Raw genomic sequence first — 21496 nt, 5'->3', positions numbered from 1 at the left:
TCATCGCCAGGTACCTCGTTCGAAAAAAACCGTGCCATCGCATCTTAAGTTCTATGTGTGCAATGACTGTGCATGCACTACTATCTTGCGCAATTTGCCGATGAAAAAAAAAACAAAACAAAACACCAAAAGTGGCTAAAATTTCACATTTTGCAAAAATCCATGAAATGGCCATCTATTTTCCATATTACCTTGAAATTGTTTTGATTTAGCTGAAAACTACCGAAAAAATGAAGATTATTCAGCTCTTTCTTGACTGATTTATGATGATGCTTACACTCGGTAAATGTTTTTTGTTATTGTGGTCCAGTGGTCCCACATGTAGTCTTTCATGTTGCATGAAAAAAAAACATGAAAGTCTACATGTGGGACTACAATTAAAAAAATATTGACCGAGTGTAACATCATAAAATGATGAAGTAAAGACAAGAGAGAGGTAAATATTCTTAATTTTTTCTTGATAGTTTCCAACTAATCCAGAAATATGGAAAATAAATGACCATTTCATGGATTTATAGATGCAAAATGTGAAATTTTAGCCACTCCACTTTTTTTTTTTGATGATTTTTTTTTCTTTTTTTTTAACATCATAAAACAATCTTTTTCAGAGTCAAGAAAGAGCTGAATATTTTTCACTGGCTTTCTTAATAGTTTCCAACTAAATCAAAACAATTCTAAGGAAATATGACAAACAGATAAACATTCCGTGGATTTAAAGATGCAAAATATGAAATTTTAGCAACTTTTGGTCAAGGTTTTTTTTTTTTACCTTAAACGCCCATTTATAAATGCAAAAAGTTTTTTCAAAATAAACTTAATGACTCAGGCCTAAGTTGCTGAGTTAACTTTTAAATGTGTGTTCTTTTATACTATACATGATTCTAAATTGTTGTTATTTTGTATGACCTTTAAAAATAATAGTAGTGCCGTCATAATAAAATTATAAAACATATTGGGTAAGCAGTTTTTTTCTATCGGGCATGCAAATTTTTTCATCACTTGCCCGACAGGGAAGTGACAAAATTTTTTTTGTAGAGGCCTGATAACCATTGGGTAATGCCATGGAGCTATGTAATACCACACGTTCATGAGGATAAGGTCAAAAGATCATATTGCATATTTTATTGACCGCAATATCGGGTGAGACTCGTGGTTCTTGAACCACTTTGTGTTGTGATTTTTGGCTTGAAAATAGGATAAAAAGAAATATAAAGAGGATTTTTTCACAATTAAGATTGGCAGATCTGCAAAACAAGACTCTTATACTGTACAATGTACAATGTACACCTGTGATTCTAATGCAGTCTCTTGTTGTGTCTAATATAGCGCGAAGGATCTGATTGAGCACAACCACAGTCAGACGGTGATACCTTACAGAGGGCCTAAAGAAGGCCATCCGGACGGAAGCACCAAACAAGAGCAACAGATCGAGAGAAGGAGAGATCAAAGACATGAGCTACTCGGGATTCAAAGAGTATCCAGACTGTAAGTATCTACCTTTAACACAAATCCTAGTGCCTGATTTTACATGTCCTGCTAGGTTCCATCTTACAAAGGGATGTAATTGATCCAATTAACCTCAGCTGTAAATGGAAATCCATCAATATCATAATTTTTTCTCCAGTAAATTTGCAGAATGTCCTTAATAAACGATGAAGAGAACATTGATTTTTCAAGAAATTAATGAGTGTCTGAATATACAGCATATCTAGAAAATATTTTGAACAAACATGCAGTTTAGATGTTGACATTGCTGGCTTTCCATAGTTATGGGACCCTGATTTTTCCATGCTTTCACTATGCTTTCTGGTACTGGCCCCAGAGGAGAGTCACTCACAATGTATGCACATGAAAACTAATCGTAAAAGAGAGGGGTGTTCACCTTGTGTATTGCATTTGCTAGTCCCCACCAAAAGTCCCAAAACCTTGATCTTACTCATCATCATCATTATCAGAAGAAGAAGAAGAAGAATTCACAGAGAAGGCTTTATAAAGCTGGTCTGAAATCTTTGTGTGAATTTCATTGGAGTACCATCTACCATTCCAATTGTGTGACAATTTTGTTTTTTTCATTGCTTCTGTGTGGAAACTTGAAATTCACATTTCAGGATATTAAATATCCTTTCTCGGTAATGACCCTTTGAACTCATATCTTGCAAATTTTAGTGATTGCATATAGGCTGCAACATAAAGATGATTGTATCCTGAAATTTTCAGCCCATTCCATGCTTTAGAAATGGTTTATACCAAATAGAGAAAAAAATGTGTGTCTTTCATTTTCATGAAAATTGGTTAGGATCTTTAAAGACCAAAATATAAAAATTGCAAAGTACAATTTGCTAAACACATTTTATATGTTGTGTCATCAGTGACAGAATTGGGCATACACTGTACACATTCATTTAATCTTCTAATAAACTGGAATTCTGACCATTTGTTTGTTTGTTTGAGTGTGGGGTGATTGACCAAAACTAAAAGAGGCTGTAACTCATTTCTTTGGAGCTCTTTCACTATAATGAATTATGCTTAAATATAAAAAAGCACTTTGCATTTGCATGAAACTTGCTTGATCTTCCGATGGTCTATTCAGAACACTCTACACTGAATGATCTCTGAGAAGTTTCACAATTCCTGACTGATATCTCGGTGGTCTTCGTGGTCTGCATGTTCTCCAAAACTCTTGGAAGGAATCAAAATTATTCTTTTAGCAGTCATATAAGAAAATTGTCTTTTGGTGGTTTTTCAGTAGACTCAGTCTCAGTGAATTTTCAAAGGTTGTCTTTTCATAATCTTTTCACTGAAAAGCCCGTTGACTGAAAGATTCTTGATGGATTGAAAGACAAATTATGCAAGACCTGCTTGGAGATCGACAAAAGTATTAAAGATCTCTGGAAGAGTGTTAAAAGACTTTTGAAAGAACAAGGTGGTACTAATGTAAGTTCAGTAACAACAACATGTGTCAGTATCAGTCAGTGGTCTCCGTCACTTTTTCAGAGATCTTCCATTTAATTAAGATCTCTGATAATACGCAGATAATTTTTCAGTGACCTTCTAATGGTCTTCTTCAACTTCCAGCTTTCTTCTAAGTTCCAGGTCCTGTGGGGATCTTGCTGGCAGCATTGTTTTTTGGTCTTTCAGAGCTTTCAGAAGTTCTGGAATTAATGTGATGTTTATTTTTTTTGGAGGACCATCAAAATTATTGACATTATGCAACTGACACATGATCAGTCATGACGAGGAGGTATCCCTTGTAATAACGTATCAAATTCAGCTGTTATGTCTGAAAGCATGATACATTGAATTCAATATGGATTCCATATTTCAACATTTGTTGTTGCTATGTCTGTAAAGCCCGTAGGACAAGCTTTGAGGTTTTCTTAGACATTCCTTATTCAGAAGGCAAGAACAGAATGTGTGCGGCTATAATCCAAAGCCCTATTTGTGTACAGTGTTACATGTTACATATGTACACTGTAGTAGGGTCCATGTGTGACTAAAGTTTAAAGGTAAATGCTAGTTTTGGTAACGATATCAAAATGAGTTCGTACATAATCCAATGAAATGACCACCAAAGTGTCTGTTTGTATAAATAAAACGCATGTGCCAAAGGATTCTGGAAGAAATTGTGTAATTGCTGAGAAATCAGCAAATAAGCACAGGATTCGGGTAGAGCGTCGGGCCCGACGCTCAAAGCAATAATTATACACTGTCCCACGTGCGCTTATCTGTGTTGGGGAAGTTCAGTCTGAACATTATTCAGCGTAGATTTCAAGATTTCACAAAGTTCAGTTTATGTAACTGTACCAGATCTAGATCCTCGATGATATACTGACAATTAAGCCTGGTTTTACAGACTTTCTCATGAAATCAGTGTTTACTGCAACTACTGGAATTTCTCTTTAAATACATGTCGCTACATTAGAATTACAGATCATGCCTAGTGCCAGGGAAATTACACATGCATTCGGTTTAATTTCTGGTCAATTAGCTTCTTCTACCGTATTACAGCAAACTTATAATTGAATTAGTTAGTACATTGCAAGTAATGACGGAAACACTTCTTTTATTACAATGACTTTTATAATCATAATGCGGTTCTAAATCACATATATTCTGCTTGACTAGCTTGTTATTAAGATGTACAGTGCGTCCCAGAAAAAAGGAAACCGTGATTCAATGTAATTTTTTCCTACCATGAGTCCATGATCATGAATTTGCTTCATGAAATGTACAGGAATGGAAAGATTTCATTTGAGACCTATCACAAGGTTCATAATACACGCATGACTAAGTTCGAACAATGGAAAGTGGTGCTGCCAAATTTTCATTTGCATGAGCAAACTATGATTTTGAGTGAATTTTTGTGGCTTGTACTGCTATCTATTGGAAATCAAATTTGGTAACTGGATTATCCATCTTTTCCTCTTTTATAATGATACCTTTAATATGCATCAAATATGAATGACGCATTTGTTCAGGAAAAAGTTGCATGAAACATGCTCGGAACTACTTATTCGACAGATTGTTGAAAGACAAGCATTTTGTTTTCCCAACAAAGCAGCAGACAATAGGCCAACGGTGAGTGCTGTTCGGGCTGGGAAGGAAAGCCCTTTATTGTTGCTGACTGGGGTCATGTTACAACATTTAGTATTAATTTTGGTCATTGGATTCAAACAGTCATCCCCGCACACAATGTACGCACATTCTCCACTCCCTAGGGAGTATTCCAGTCAGTCGTCGGTAAAGCATGCACATGTTACGATATCAGTATTGATATCTAAGCACATATACACCTCCCGCAACATGGATACCATGCCTGTTGATTGAACTGCCTAGCTGGCCTGTATAATAAACCTGTATATACGTTCACTACCAAAGTCTCCACCAGAGTCCTTTGTATTGGATCAGCACATACATGACTGGACAAGCTGCAATGACTTTTCACATCCTACCGGGTACCCATTTAGCACCTGGGTAGAGAGTGGCAAAGTGTGGATTAACGCCTTGCCAAAGGATGCTAGACTGCAGTGGGATTTGAACTCATGACCCTCTGTTTACAAGGCGAGAGTCAGAACCACTACACCTGGGGGGTGTTTCATGAAAGGACTTGTCGGACGTTTTATCCGACAAGTCCCATTTTATCCGACAGTTACCATAGTAACAGTACCTCTCAGCCAATCAACATCAGATAAAGATGTCAGATCTGACAACTTGTTGAATGAAAATGTTGATGAAACACTCCCCTGGGCTCTTCCACACTGCAGGGCACATGTGAATCCATGACTCAATGTTTTAATATGGCTGTGATATATTGCCTTTAACAGGCAAAGCACACCCCAAGACCAACTGTATTTTAATGGGTGAAGGACAATCAAACAATTGGTTACAAATGAAATTTCATCATAATTATTTAAAAATGAAGAAGGTTCTACTTAGCATTCCTAAGGTTTGATAGTTTCACAATAGCTAACGAGTGGTCCTATTATAGTGTTTATTTTTTTTTTGCTTTCAATATATTTTCTTAAATGATTGAATATGAAATATTTGCATCCTACAATGTTTTCCTCCACCTTAAACATGGTCTATCTCTTAAGTACATGTAATCTCAAATTAACGTATATCATAAAATATGAAAACAAAGTATGTGAACATAGTAACTTCATCTATCAACTCTTCACTATTCTGACTTATGATTCAATCAAGCACTTCTTATAAAATCTTCAGTAGATAATAATTCATAATGAAAAAACGCACAAAAAATACCAAGCCTTTGACATTTTTAATAATCTGCATTCTGTTCATTATGGTGTGTTAAGTAAAGCAAAATCTTTAAAAATGCCATTTTTTTTTTCATTTCACGTCCATTTCAAAGGAAATGTCAATGCTATTTTACTCTGCATTCCATATTTTTGTAAAACTGTTTATACTTTTAAACATGCTTGGATGTTTGTGTAAACTCATAAAACTCCTGATAGTAAATTGGTCAAAAGTAAGTTCAAAGCTCTTTTGTCCATTGACACAACTCCCTTTTTTTTAGAACTTATGACACACACCCATCACCTTTTGTGCAGATGAGGTAGCCTTAGAGGAAAATGAAACTCTTGGAGCAAGTTAGCTTTTGTGAAAGCAGAAAAATCAAAGAATAAGATAAACAAAAGTTTGAGTAAATTAGGACTAGCAATAGAAGAGTTATGAGCATTTGAATGTCGAGATCACTAATGCTATGGAGATCCTCCCATTGGCAATGCGACAAAGATTTATGATGTCACAGATGAACAACTCTCCCCTTTTGGACACTGAAAATATACCCCAAAACATCTCTTTTTGCTCATTCTAATCATATGACAAACGATTCATCAATGATATTATGTTGTGAAACCTCTGTACTTGTCCTCTCATAAAGAGAACACCTCACCTTGTGATAGACTCTATAAAAGTGAGAATATAAGTGAAATAAGTACTTAAGTAATGAGGGAGTTGTACGTTTGTGACATCACAGATCTTGGTCGCATTGCCAATGGGAGGATCTACATGGCATTAGTGATCTCAGTGTAGTAGGTTTCACGGTACACCATGTATCTTTCTTGGGCATATGTTGGTCCTGAAAAGGACCACCCAATCTCGACGTTTCGACAAGTGTGTTCTTGTCGGCCTCAGGAGAATGAGCAAAGTTTGTAAAAGCAGGCCTTATATACTCTGTCGAAGTGCCGTATGCACGGTATCTCGCAGGGTACATGTCTCTGATTGGCTAGATAGGTCACATGACATCCACATATGCGGACGTGTGTGACAACACCCACGTCTGTTTTAATGGCATTTTTACATTACAAATTCTAATTGTGCCTCTCAAAAGGGGGGACATGGGCCGGCTTTGTCACAGCGTGCCAAACTGACGCCTGTTGCTGTGGTTTTATTCACGAGTCCACTGTTTGAAGTTCAAAACAGTGGACTCATGAATAAAATAGTGTAGATATTAACCATGGCAACAGGCATCAATTTGGCACACTGACAAAAGCGCGCATCCGCATTTGACAGTTTTTGATATACACGGTCAATAAGCGTAATTTATAAAGGAAATCTGCATAAACCATTGGATCAACCGATGGTTTAAAAACCACCTTTGTGAATTCGGGCCATAAGATTTTACATCATTTGTTATATTTTTTTACTGTAGCAAATTATAAAAATTAGGCCATAAAGGAAAATGAAACACTGATCCGTTAGCTTGTAAAAAAGTATAAAATCACTTTATGTCTATGAAAGTTAGAGAACAATAATAAAGTGGTGTGCATTTGAATATCAAACTCATGAATGCTATGGAGATCTTCCAATTGGTAAAGCGACCAAGATTTGTGATGTCACATAAGTACACTAAAAACATTCCCCAAAACATATTTTATCTCATTCTAAAATGAAAGTACAAACCCTTTGTCCATGATATATTTCATAAAACGTCTGTTAAATGTCCTCTCAAAAAAAAAATACACCTGATCTATGGATAGATGTGATAAAAGGGAAAATTTAGTAGAATGTAGGAAAGTAACTGGGCAGTTTTACAAGTGTAACATCATTTTTACATGTACATGTACATGTAGTTGCATTGCCAATTGGGGGATGTCCAGAACATTGGTTAGTACCTCAATATTGTTCGATTTTTCTCAATCTTACATTGATTAGTTTCTTTGATATCTCTATTTCACACAAGCTAATGTGTTCCCAATTTCATTTAAAGCATTTTTTTTATGATGGAGACAATAAATACATGTACCTCTATCTCTATAGTATGTTAAGAATTTTTGATTTTATAGGGAAGAGTCATCATAAAACAGGTGAAATTTTATGCAAAGAAATACAAAATAAATTGGAACATGAATCGTTTTTCGCATTTCATACTGCCCATATACATGTAATTGTCCTTTGAAAGTGGAAAATATATCATTTTTTAATAATTTCTGATTTGATATTTTTTTCAGTGCTCTGCTTTTTTGTTTACTTTTCTCTTTTTACTCAAATCAACCTGTAGTTGGAGAAATTATCACAAATTCTAGAAAAATCAGAATTTGATTAGAACTTTAAAAAAAAATTACCGCATAAAATATTACTATTTCTAGTGCTGTACAGTAGACTAGGCCATTTAGTCATTCCTGAATAAAAGCTATCAACTATAACCAATCATTATGATCTCTAATTTGTTACTGGTATCTAATATTTTATTTTGATCATTTTTTGTTGAAATTAAAGAAGGTGAAAAATTAATAATTGTCAATTTGAGTTGTGAAAGCAGGTTAATATACACAATATACACCTTACAAAATTTCAATTCCTGTATGGAATACTTCTACACATAAATTTTTAGCAGGATAGGGCATGCTTACATAGGCTTACTTTTAATTTAAGCTGAAATTTGTGGAAGGAGTCATGCAGCAAAGTATGTGCAAAATCTAATTTTATAGGAATATAGTAATCATGGAGCTAGATTTCTTCCTTTTTTGGGGGATAAATGATGGCTGCTTCAGATGGGTCAAAATGGGTATCGATATATGAGAATGAATGCACGCCATTAAAGCAGATGCATAGAATGATAAATGCATGAAAGAGACAGGCACATGTCCTTACGTGTGAGTCCACCATGCACGTTACTTTTGTAGTCATGACGTTGATGGTGACGTTGAACATGGGTCAACGCATCTTACATTGTTACTCCAAGGAATTTCCTTCCACAGAAATATTCAATGCTTTACAGGGGTTTCTTTGGATCCAGAGGGGCAGTGATTGAAGGGTGGATTCATAAAAATGCAAAGAAGCTCGAAAATAGACTTTATGTTCAATTAAAGCTTGTGATTTGGTTATTCCCTGGCAAAATGAATTGTACTCCAGGGGTGTAGGTCTGGGATCCATTTCTTAAAGACAAATTTGCCGTTTTTGTATTACCATGGAAACCTTGATTGTGTGACTGGCTGCTGAGCCCTGTTACCATGGTACATGTAGTTCCCTTATGGCAAAGTTACAATAGTTCTTTATGAAATCAGCCCCTGGGGACTCAAAGTCAAACCACAATGCATACGTTTAAATGATAGACAAACATGTTAAAAGTAAGAGCATGAAGCTCATTATTCTCCAAGTATAATGTCAATCTAAATAAAAACAATATGTAATTCACCACATTACACAACCCATGTGTAGCATCAGTAAAAAATAAATAAATCAAATCTGTCAGCAGAATTTTAGATGTTTGTATAACTTACAAAAGTTTAAATGGCTAAATTGCAGAAAAAAATTGGTAGGCATAGAGTGAAATAGGAGGTAGAGGGTATGGTACTCACTGTTGGGAGTTGCTCTCCTATACACAAAACACTCTTCATGTACTTCAATTTAGTGTCAGTGAGGGTAGGATGTAAGTTTGGGCAACAAATGATTATTTTGCCCATAATTAACCCCTAAATATCCCCAAATCTCATTCTTTGGGGTGACCATTTTCTTCAAAATGGACTCAAATCTGGCACAAGAAGTTTCTAGAATTTTTGTGCAACTATCATTTCTGTACCAAATGATTTTAGTTTGGACCTAAAAAGAAAGTAAAAAAACATGTTATTACAGCTCTTTAAGATCTGATGCAATCAATTTTTTGCATCATAATTGTGTGCACCATAAAAGTACCCCTACATTGTGTCAAGAACATTTCAGAAGTGCTGAATTGTACAGATAAAATTGGAGGTAATACTTCAAAAATATGAGAGCAAAAATAAGATTAGTCCATACACCTGATATGTTTACACAAAGTTTAAGTGACAAAATCATTGTTTTCTTTTAAGTCTTAAAAAAAGAGAAAATTCTATATTAAGAAAAGGAAGTTAACATGGAATTATATTTTTTACAATTTTTTGCTCAGATTACACTTTGAGAATATTTTCTTAAACTAGTGTAAGTTGATAATTTTTATTTACATTTCTTCATTTTGCTTTTATTGTTGTTGAAAATTGTTGCAGGGCCCTTTAAAAAGCAGATCACTGCTTCTTTAGCGTGCAAAATATTGTTTCCTTGTACAGTATTCATGAATATATTGCTTTCTGTAATCTTGTATTCTATTATGGTTGAAATCAATAACATAAATTGAATTGAGACTATAAATAAATATGTCTATACTATTTTTATGTAAAAATGATAACCAATCACTTTCATTTTTTCAGTGGCACATTATCAGTTGGAGAATGGGAGCCCGATAAAGAGCTAGTGGTTGTCAAAAGCCACAAGGTGAGTTCTGTCTTTTGGTAAAATGTAATTTCCCCAACCCCTCAATTATAGTGGAAGTGAACTACCAAGTGTAGTGATTCTGACTTTCTCCATGTAATCAGACTTGACCAAGCAATTTGAAATAGAAATGCAAATTCCTGATTCAGCTTTGCTTTGAAAACGTATGTGTTATTTGATAAAGTGCTTAAGTGGATTCAGTAGATTCGTTGGATTCATGTATTCCAAACCTTCCACAACCTAGCATCCTTTGGCAAGGCCTCATTCTATACTTTCCCACTCTCCACCCAGATGTTAAATGGATACCTGATATGATGCAAAAGCCTATAATATGTGCTGGGCAATCGAGTTTGGAAACTCTTTGGAATGCTCCCCAGAGAGTGGAGAAAGTGCAAATATTGGGTGAAGGCAAGCCAATATCTGATATCTGTAAAGCACTTTGAGACATTCTTATGTATTAAGTGATACATATTTAAAAGTAGAATATCATAATTATCATTTGTAATATTTATAAATGTAGAGAATGAAAGAAAAAGCCCCCCCCCCCCCCCCATGACAAGCACTTTTCCTCAGGGGCCCATTCCATTATGGCAACTACCATGGTAACCTTGATTCTGATTGGCTGCTGAGCCCTGTTACCATGGTAGTTGCCATTATGTCAAAGTTACAACAGTTGCAAGTCTTTTATGAAATGGGGGGGGGGCAGGCTAGTGTCACCACTTCTGATGACATTCATGAAAGGGTGCAGTATAACCTGTCAAAAAATTATCTCCTGTTTATTTTAAGGGAAAGTTTTGGCGCACCATGGGCTATATGCTGCAAGGTCAGAAGTACCTCTATCCTGAAGAAGGCTTGTTTCTTCTTGAAGTGGTAAGCAAGTATATGTTTAGCTATATCAAATCATAAAAGATACATTGTATATTAAGGTTCTGAAAATTTGTAAAAAAAAATTAAAAAAACTATCGGGGTAGTCCACCCTCTGATAAAGTTGTTTTGCATAATTACAGTGCATGAAAATGATTGAATTAAACAAGCAAAATATCAACAATAAATACATGTAGATATTCTATTTAAGTAACAGTATTTTTTCTATTTTCCAATATTTGGTGAAAAAAAGATGAAAAAATTAAATGCATTATTAGAAGATATAAATAATATGTGCCTAGAGCTCTTCTCATTTAATCCAAGTTTATTTTGAACTCTAATTTCTCTGAAATAATGAAAAAAAATGCCTTGTGTGAAATTTTAATTATATTTCAAGAGTGACTTTCAGTCATTTTAGAGCCTTTGATTTTTCATATGATATCACAGGGTTCAATGGAGCTGAAATATGGTGGTACTCCCCTCTCTGTCCAGCGAGCGTACAATCTGCTGATCCCGACTTACATACCCAAGGAACATTATAGGGTAAGTGGAAATCTTGACCTTAATGGTGTTTAGTTTTTACTGTATTCATATGTATTCAATCAAATGAAAAGATTCACTGTATTAACAGATCATTTGATATTCAAAATATATTTTTTTTCCCCTGTTTAAGCCAGGAGAACGTTTTATTCAAGCTCTGCAGAAATTTATTTAGTGTTCAGACAAGGTGAGATAAATACTCCACCCTATGCAATGTAATGTGTTTTTAAATTGAAATTCTATGCCCAAGGTCACGCCAGTAAACTTGTTACTATACATTTTACACTTTTTAAAGGAATTTGAACTGTCCGTAGGTTTTGGGGTGGGTAAGAAATAGATTTTGAACTCCACTTTCATTTTTCAAAATATTGGAGTTGGGGTCACTGAACTCTATATTATTGTCTTCTTCTTTAGGTATACTGCCATCTCATGCGCCTTGGATACATCACTACACGGCACATAGAGTGAGTATTCATCATTCACTTGAAGGATTCGGCATGAGAAAACTATTGTCTCCCTACATATTTACAGTAATAGGATTAAATTTGACAGAACTACTTGAATCATTTGATCTAACAAAGATTATATACTGACAGGAATTACACTATCATTGTCAGTATTGGTAAAAGAGAATTCATGAGACATTTTTGTTTGGGAAAAATGTCATTTTCTGGTGATTCTGTGAATACCAAGGCTTCATAAAACAAGATTGTGAATGTTTGATATTGATTAATGTTAGGCTTCCTTAAGGTATAAATAGAGCCCTTTCTTTAATAGAGAACATACGGTCTATTTAGAACTATCCTTGATTGAAATGGTTTTCTGATATATTTCTTTTAAAGATGATATGCCAATGAAAAATAAGTAGAGTTGATTCCAATTATTTCTTAGACAAAAGTTATCCTTAATGATCATGATGAAATTTTTTAAAAATCTTTTGAAGGTCTGATGTCACAGACTATGAATATCGGCTTCGGATGCATCAATACCGTCACACACAGAACTTGGCCTACCACAAAGTTCAGGGATGGTTTCAGCAGCTTGGGAATGACCAACCCATGAATTCCATCTGGCCTGATAGCGACTCCAGTGGTGGAAGCCTCAGCTCCATAACCTCCCAGAAGTGGTACAAACGCAACAGGATGTCGGCAGGCAACAGCAATGCCAACACGAACAGCAGCAATGGAAGGGAGCAGTCTGGCTGTGATTCTTCAGAGGTAGGAAGTGCAGGAGAGATGTCAAGAGCCATCAAAGCCAGACAGAGAAACCATAAATTACCTGGAAAATTGAGCAATGTTAAAAAGTACAAAACTTGTGAGAAGGAGGAAGGGCTAGATGAAATGAAATCTCAAAGTCTGGAGCATATGAGTGATATCAACAAACAGGAAAGGTGTTCAAAGCAAACCAAGGTAGCAGATGATGAGGATAATTCAGGGGTCTCAAGAAACTTGAAACAATCTGAAGAGCAAGATGGAGAAACTACAAGAGCGGAAAAGACTTGTGAGTTTGTGGAACCAATGGAACCGATTGATAGCCCTGAAAAGATCACCAAAGCTTTAAAAGACACTTCAGATGACAGTTCTGTTTATTCTGATGGTCCTGTTTTTCCTGAAGAAGATACTGGCAAAGGGTCAGGTTTTGAGGACATGAGTATCAGTCTTTTAGATTTTCATAAGAGAAGGCTGACTGCAAGCAGTGAGGATGGCTCAAAGAAACATAAAAAGATGAAAATGAGTTATACGGAAAGCGATAGCAGCCAAGGAAAAGGAAAGTTCAGATTGTCTTCACACCTCAATGTTAGTCCACGACTTCCACCTCACTCTGACAAAAAAGCTTGTACACTTGATGATAGCGGGAAAGACACACGAAGTGACCTTGACCAGGAGTCGGCCAAGCTTGATCAGAATTATAGATTGTCAAGTAAACGGGTCAAACAGGGCTTAAAGCAAGTAAAGCACAAGCACCATGAGAGAAGCGTTAGCTCCGATCTAGGGCTCTCTGACACTGCCTCTGAGACATCTGTAGATCTTGAAGAGTTCCTTGACATGGTGGTCCCGATGATGCAAGGAGCATCCAAGGGACCAGAGATCAATGACCAGGACATCCAAGCCTATCTGGAGTATCCTCACTGGAACTTTGATAAGATTGCTCTACCAGACATTGCCTCAAGCATCAAGCCTGCGCACCTTCCGTTCCCGTCCAAGGAGCTGGTACCTGCAAGCATTGCTGCCGGCCGTTGCATGGAAAACGCAGTAATGGTTGAAGACAAACAGCTGGAGCTTACTAAGCTGTGCAACAACAACAAGATGCTCCTGGCCAAGTCCAAGAAGATCATAGATGTTCTTGAGATCATCGGTGACAGGAAGGATAAGAATCAGGACTCAAAGACTACAAGTGACACTGCCAAGGAACCTGACAATTGGAAGGAGTATAAGGAGAAGAAACACCAGGAGGAGCAAAATTTGACTGAGTTGGTTAATTCCCCTGTGGGCCATCTCTGGAGTGGAACTGTCAAGCCCTTGGTGAAACCATGTGATGCAAAATCAACAGGTATGTCAGGAATTTGCTTAAAAATCAAATAGCAAAACCAGTTTTAGTTATAAATACCAAAAAAAATCTGAATGCTGTACTCTTCAACCAGAGTGGACAAGATACTGCCATCAAATTGATGAGGATTGCTTTTCTTTGTACTTTACAATGGCTTCTGGCCATTGCATTTGTGTTCTAAAAAGCACAGCTATTGTAGCGTTACGTTCAATCATGATTTACATGTATACATAAATAAGTAATATAGGATTTGTATAGCGCATGTATCCACCTTGTTAGGTGCTCAAGGCACTCCTATATTACCCCGGCTAAGCTAGTCTACCAATTACTGTGCGCACAGCTTTTTTAGGAATTACTTCCTGCCAGTACCCATTTACCTCACCTAGGTTGAGTGCAGTACAATGTGGGTATATTTCTTGCTGAAGGAAAATACGCCATGGATTGGAATCGAACCCATGTCCTTCATATTGAAAGATGAGAGTCTAAACCATTAGACCACGACGCCCCCATGTATGTATATTCATTAATTTTGATCAGATGTTGAGTTTTGTAAACAGGGTAGTTATGACTGGGTATCAGAGCAACTATGATAACTACTATGCTACTGGCTCAGATGTGACAACGACATATCAAATCAACCATTTTTTATAATTTCAAATCTGCACCTTTTTGCTACCAGGCCCCTTTACATGCATACATACATTCTCAAATCATCACAATTTAGTACAAGTGCAAGATTTCCTTACAGGTGAATTCATTCCATCGCATCCTCATTCATTTTCTATGATAGACTGATTGAATTTACAAACCTCATATCAACGGGAGCAGGTTTAGGATTTATGTAAGGTGGGGGTTGAGAAAATGCACCAATTTCTTTCACATTTCCCAGAATTGCATGCAGTTTCTTCAACACAAAACTGACAAGCAAAAAAAAATGTTTGATTAAAAAAATTGTAATAAGCACAAATAAAAAAAGAGAGGCATAATGCATGATTTTGAGCAAAGGGGATGGATGTCCCCCCCCCCCCCCTCCCCTCACTGGATCTGCACCTACTCATTAATATGCACATAATAAAGTGAAGGATAAACTCTCATGTACATCATGAAATACAGGATGTGGATGGTAGATCATATGTTAATAGGAGCTTATATACAATGTAGATCAGATCTCTAGATGGGAAGAGATATTAATCATGGTTGACAAACAGAAGGCCTTTACTACAAACATTGATTTTGAAGGGATTTTTCTATAATTAAGCACATCTAAGGAGATGTGATGAGTTGTATGCTTCATAGGCATTACATGTATGAAGATAAATTGAGTTAATGCTCCTTGGTTTTGAGGATCTGGAGGTAACCTCTAATTTTTTTGTACCAAAATTTCAAAATAGTCTTGAAGTGAATTATGTCCTTCTGTTTTCAACCCAGGGGGAGGGGGAGATGAAAAATGTATTGATATTTGATATTTCCATTGGCTGAATAGATTATAAAAGTATGCGTATATCCTTTCCTGGTGCTAATCATGTATTTTTTTATGAGAAGAAGTCAACCTCTTGAATATGATTGTCTGTTAGTCCATCAACCTAGTCATAGACAAAGTAATCACATTTTATGGATTGGCTCAATAAATTTTGTTGCATAGCCCTGAATATCTCAGAGAAAAAGAAAGGATATGCTGTACATTGTTGTAAATTGCTTACAGTTCCTAAATCCAAGAAATCATGGGGGGATCGGACATTTGCACATGCTGGGCCATCCTTATGGAATCAGTTGCCATATTCCATTCGTAGTATTTCAAATATCGATAATTTCAAAATTACTCTAAAAACCCATTTGTTTAAAATTGCCTTCCAGTAGTTTCCTTTCATCGTCATGACTGTCATTCTTTTTATCTTTGTCCCTTCCTGTACCGTGTAATTTTTCTCTTATTTCCTTTTCGCAGCGCCTTGAGCACATAATCAATGTGGATTTGGCGCTTTAGAAATACTCTCTATTATTATTATTATTATTATTATTACATGAGAAGAATGAGTGATGAATTCATTGCATGGATATCTTCTGCTAGATTTTAAGAATTTCGAAAGGAAAATGATTGCTAAAGATTGGTATGTTAACTGCAATAGAATTAGTAGTGCCTAAATCAGTGAGTCTCCCTGTAAATTGGGAAACATATTCTCTATCACTTTCTAATCATTTCAGCATGAAAAAAATCTTAAATAGTAAAGTGTTGCAACAATGCTCAAAAAGTATTTGTTAGTATGAGGAATAAGAAGCAAGTAATGCATTGTCTTCAAAGGGGTATGTCAGTTCCACAGCAACTTAATTACATATTATGGGTTTCTGTGTTCTTATTGTTTTAATGTCTGAAAGGGGTCTTGAGTACACCCTGACTGGCCTGACATAAAGTTTATTGTAAAAATAGCAGACAAAGAATAATAAAATTGTTGAATGTTCGAAGGAAACCCATCAGAGATTGTATTAGCAATTTAATTTTTTTATTTGTGACATCATGTGCCAGCAGTTTTCCATGTATCATGAATTTTTAAAATGGGAACAGAAAAAAGAATTGTGATGAGGTCTGTAAAGTTTTAAATCCTTAAATTCGTGTGAATGATAAATCTCAATATAGCAGTTTTTGTCAGTAGATTTTTAACATGGTTCCCATGTCAGTTTTCGTTTACATTTTATGTATGGTATATTCTGTAATGAAGGAAAATTAATAAATTGTGATATCTTGTCATTGCAGGTCATTTGTTGAACAAACTACAGGTCATCCAGGCGGCCAATCTGACCTGTGAACATGCAGGTCAAAGGTAAGAAGTCACCAATAAGGGTCCTATATCACAAATATTTTCAATTAATTTTATGTAAATTTCAATGCCATGTTTTTGATGGGGCTGAATATTGATATGCTGAACAAGGTGCACATGAAACTGCAAAACTGATTGTTTATTCAAGTTTTGTGACAGACTGCTACTTTCGTGTGTCTTACAGACCCCAAATTTTTCTAAGATTTGCTAAGAAGCTAAATGTGTTACAGATTCCTGAATGCTTTGTTTGTGTGTTTATTTTTAATGAATGTAATAGATTTTAATAAAGAATGCTGAATTTCTTAGAACTAGTTGGCCTGTGAGAAAACAGAAAAATCAAAGAATAAGATAAAAAAATTTCCATAAAGATTGTAATAACAATAACAAAGTTATGAGCATTTGTATAGCAAGAACATAAATGGAGATCCTTCAATTACATGTGGAAATGTGACCAAGATGTTTGATGCCACACATTGATAACTCCCCCCTTTTCTTTGATTGTCAAAAAAAAATACCCTCAAACATCTCTTTTTTGCTAATTCATATGATAATGCTAACTCTTCATTCATATTTGGTGAAGCCTCTCATAAAAAATAAGTAACACCTGATCTACCAAAACATCATAAAAAATAATTTAAGTGAAATTTTTACACAAATTATTGGGAAATTACTGAAGTGTGACATCCCATGTCTCAGGTGCTTTGCATTCCCAATCTCAACATTTACTTGCTCAAAACTTTCATAACATTTATTCAATTTTTCTAAAACTTCCATATTTTAAAAGTTTCCTCTTGTATAAAATTAAGCTGGTTTCAAAGGTTTATTTTTCTTCAAAGAAAATGATGATTTTTTTTTCCATTTCCAATTCTGTGTACAGATTCTCTCCACCAATTGTGGACTCCAAGATTGTGTTTGATGTATTCTTGCCGGATAAGAAGTACAAGAAAACCAACCCTGGTCAGCCTAACTTTTGTGTGGTGGTCTGCAGGTAGGATATAAAAGAGAAGTGATGATTGTGGTGGTGATCTTGAAGAAGAAGGTGATAAATGATGATGATGATGATTATTGTGATGATGATGATGATGATGGTGATGATGATTATGATGATTAGGATGATGAAGATGATGATGATGAAGATGATGGTGATGATGATGATGGTGATGATGATGATAATAATTATGGTGATGATGGTGATGAAGATGGTGATGATGGTATTGATGATGGTGATGATGATGATGATGATGGTGATGATGATGATAATAATTATGGTGATGATGGTGATGATGATGATGATAATAATTATGGTGATGTGGTGATGATGATGGTGATGATGGTGATGACGATGATGATGACGATGATGATTAGGATGACAATGATGATTAGGATGATGAAGATGATGATTATGATGATGATGATGGTGATGATGATGATAATGATGATAGTGACGATGGTAATGATGATGAGAATGATGGTGATAATAATTATGGTGATGATGGTGATGATGATGATGATGGTGATGACGATGGTGATGATGGTGGTGATGATGGTGATGATGATGGTGGTGATGACGATGATGATGGTGGTGATGACGATTAGGATGATGAAGATGATTAGGATGATGGTGATGATGAGAATGATGGTGATAATAATGATGATGGTGATGATGATGGTGGGGGTGGTGGCGGTGGTGATGATGATGATGGTGGGGGTGGTGGTGGTGATGGCGGTGATGATGATGATGACAATGATACAATGATGGTGATGATAATGGGGATTGTGATGATGGTATTGATGAGGAAGGTGGTTTTGATGGTGAAGGTGATTTTGAGGGATAGAAGGATGATTAGTGAGGATGATAATGTTGGTGATGGTGGTAATGGTGTGTGCATGTATTAAGAAACAATATTTGTTTTGTCTTGTTGGATACAGTGAGGAGGATCCTGTCCCTGAGCTTGCTGCTCAGATTGATCTTCTGATGAAGGCTGCTCCTGTCCCACTCATATGGGGTGTTGTCGACAACGCTGACATCAACTTCTACACCCTCAATGACATCGAACTCCCTGTCGACATCACCATTGGTTAATCATCACTGGATGATGATGATATGCAAACCACTTGCGCTCAAAATAAATTCATTCTTTATATGGATGCTTGGGATTCAGCAGGATATTTGTTTGTATTTCCAGTTCAGCATGTGCTAGTAGGCATACGTGCAAAATCATGTTTAATTGCATTTGTGCATGTATCTTGAAAAAAAAAACATAAGAAAAATGTTGGTTTTTCTGTTTAATAAAAGTATGATCATTATATCATTAAAGAGTTTTTAAACTTTGTGGATACAAAGAGGCAAAGCAAGTTTTGATTGGAAGGTTAGTGGAACAAAAGGTGTTATTATGTTTCATGTTGAATATTCAGATCATTGAAGAAATGATTTCGGCAATTAAGTCATCAAACTCAGTCTGACGAGGTCTTTATAATCTAAAACAAGATGAATATATGTATTTATATTATTACTGTTTGTTTTGTGTGTGTGTTTATTTGTCTAGTGATGAAAAAATATGATAATGGAACACATTTTATGATGTTTGTCATTGCCTTTATTCTGTTGTTAAAAAGTGAAAGTTTTATAGAGAGGAGTAGAGAAGTCACATTACAACAATTATAATGATCACATCACAAATGATATATAACTGAATTCTGTATCGTAAATGCCCCATTTGACTTATATATAACCATTTTAGAATTTTACATCTGCTTCCTCTTGCACAAGTCTGACCAATAACAGTTTCACATGTGAAATAGTCAACGGGTTTAGAATCACTCCATTTTGTACTTGTTCTGTGGTTTGTTTAATTTTGTAAGACAACTGTAAGCTGAAATTCTCACATTCTCATTAATATTTTCAAGCTATGAATGCAAGAAATGTAACAAGATAGAGATCTGCACAGTTATCACTTTAAAACAACACAGTCACGTAATCATGTATTGAGAATTACAGACTGATCATATTGTGTATTTATTCAAGTTAATCAAGTTCTGCCCAACTTTCACCAACATTGTGTCATAAATAGACATTGTATTTTAAAACAATTATTTTTCTACCAAACATTAATTAAGGGCAGAAATGTACATCACGGCAAAGGAATCTAAATGTTATTTTTTTATTTGTGTAAATATACATGCAACAGCTCATGCAGCCTATTTTAGTCCAGATATGTTGAAGCAGTCAATGTTTAGGAAAAGGTAGAATACTAATTAGCTCTTACAAGATTATCTCTTGTTGTAATGCCTTTGATGTATTATACAGTGCATCCCACAAAAAGGAAACCTGTTTTCAGAGATAGATTTCACAATTATTAAACATATTTTTTACTATAAATTTGACACTCATGGCAAGAGTGGAATCTTATCTTGAATTTGAAACTATTACAAAAAAATGCATCAAATCGTCAAATAAGCATGGTCGTTGTATCTCGAACCGATCTTGTCCCATTTTTTTGCGCAACCTGGTTTTGACATTAAGATTTCAAACTCATCTTGCTCATTAATGTCTCATGTTAGGTATCAAAATAAGGAGGAATGATTAAATTATATGACTGTTAATGAAAAATATAATTTGCTTTTTGAAGAAATGGAACCAGCCATGAAAGTTCACTTTTATGCTTGATTTTTCTCTTTTTTCTCGAATAAATTTGCTTTTCAAGTGGATTTGGCTATGTTATACATTACACCCATATCCATATCCATATCTTGAATTTGAAACTATTACAAAAAAATGCATCAAATCGTCAAATAAGCATGGTCGTTGTATCTCGAACCAATCTTGTTCCATTTTTTTGTGCAACCTGGTTTTGACATTAAGATTTCAAACTCATGTTAGGTATCAAAATAAGGAGGAATAATTAAATTATATGACTGTTAATGAAATATAATTTGCTTTTTAAGAAATGGAACCAGCCATGAAAGTTCACTTTTATGCTTGATTTTTCTCTTTTTTCTCGAATAAATTTGCTTTTCAAGTGGATTTGGCTATGTTATGCATTACACCCATATCCTTTGCTATGCACAGCTATAGTTCACTGTAAAGACACAGTTATTCATCTTCTAAAAAGATAGTTTGTGTGTATGTGTATTGTATTTGTATGTATGGTATTGCAATCAAAATATATATATATTCATAAATTTAGCATTGCACATTATGTCTCTTGAAAATGTGATGGGATTTAAGAATTGTGACAATAAATGTGCTTTATCATTACTGTACTTGCATCTTTGTATTATTTATTGTGAGGTTAATTACAATCTATTAAGTTACATTAAATAATTAGATTTTAACCAAAAGAAAAACGGAGTTGCCTTTTGGGTAAGGTGGTCCCGTGTAAGATGAGCCCTCATGGAAGGTTTCCCCAAGTGAGATGAATTCTACGAAATAGTTCGTTAGTTTCAAGAGTTGTTATTATAAACACTTTGATGACTTCCTGAATATG

At 35.2% G+C, this 21496-nt stretch overlaps 1 protein-coding gene across 3 annotated transcripts in view; it reads left to right on the top strand.

The window, feature by feature from the left end:
• LOC129269308 (uncharacterized) overlaps positions 1 to 21272 on the top strand; it is a 28316-nt gene extending 7044 nt beyond the window's left edge. For all 3 annotated transcript variants that reach the window (XM_064105592.1, XM_064105594.1, XM_064105593.1), the window contains exons 3-11: positions 1327 to 1485; positions 10188 to 10251; positions 11035 to 11118; positions 11560 to 11655; positions 12067 to 12116; positions 12596 to 14202; positions 16946 to 17012; positions 17887 to 17997; positions 18939 to 21272. In XM_064105592.1, coding sequence (XP_063961662.1) covers positions 1327 to 1485; positions 10188 to 10251; positions 11035 to 11118; positions 11560 to 11655; positions 12067 to 12116; positions 12596 to 14202; positions 16946 to 17012; positions 17887 to 17997; positions 18939 to 19092 — 2392 coding nt within the window. In that variant the 3' untranslated portion in view covers positions 19093 to 21272. The remainder of the gene's footprint in view (positions 1 to 1326; positions 1486 to 10187; positions 10252 to 11034; positions 11119 to 11559; positions 11656 to 12066; positions 12117 to 12595; positions 14203 to 16945; positions 17013 to 17886; positions 17998 to 18938) is intronic.
• Positions 21273 to 21496: the final 224 nt, after the last annotated feature.

The sequence above is a fragment of the Lytechinus pictus genome, chromosome 10 (genome assembly GCF_037042905.1).
Source record: "Lytechinus pictus isolate F3 Inbred chromosome 10, Lp3.0, whole genome shotgun sequence".
In the NCBI taxonomy this organism is placed as follows: Eukaryota; Metazoa; Echinodermata; class Echinoidea; order Temnopleuroida; family Toxopneustidae; genus Lytechinus; species Lytechinus pictus.
The sequence above is the reverse complement of the archived record's forward strand: the minus strand, read 5'-3'. Positions and strand labels throughout refer to the sequence as shown.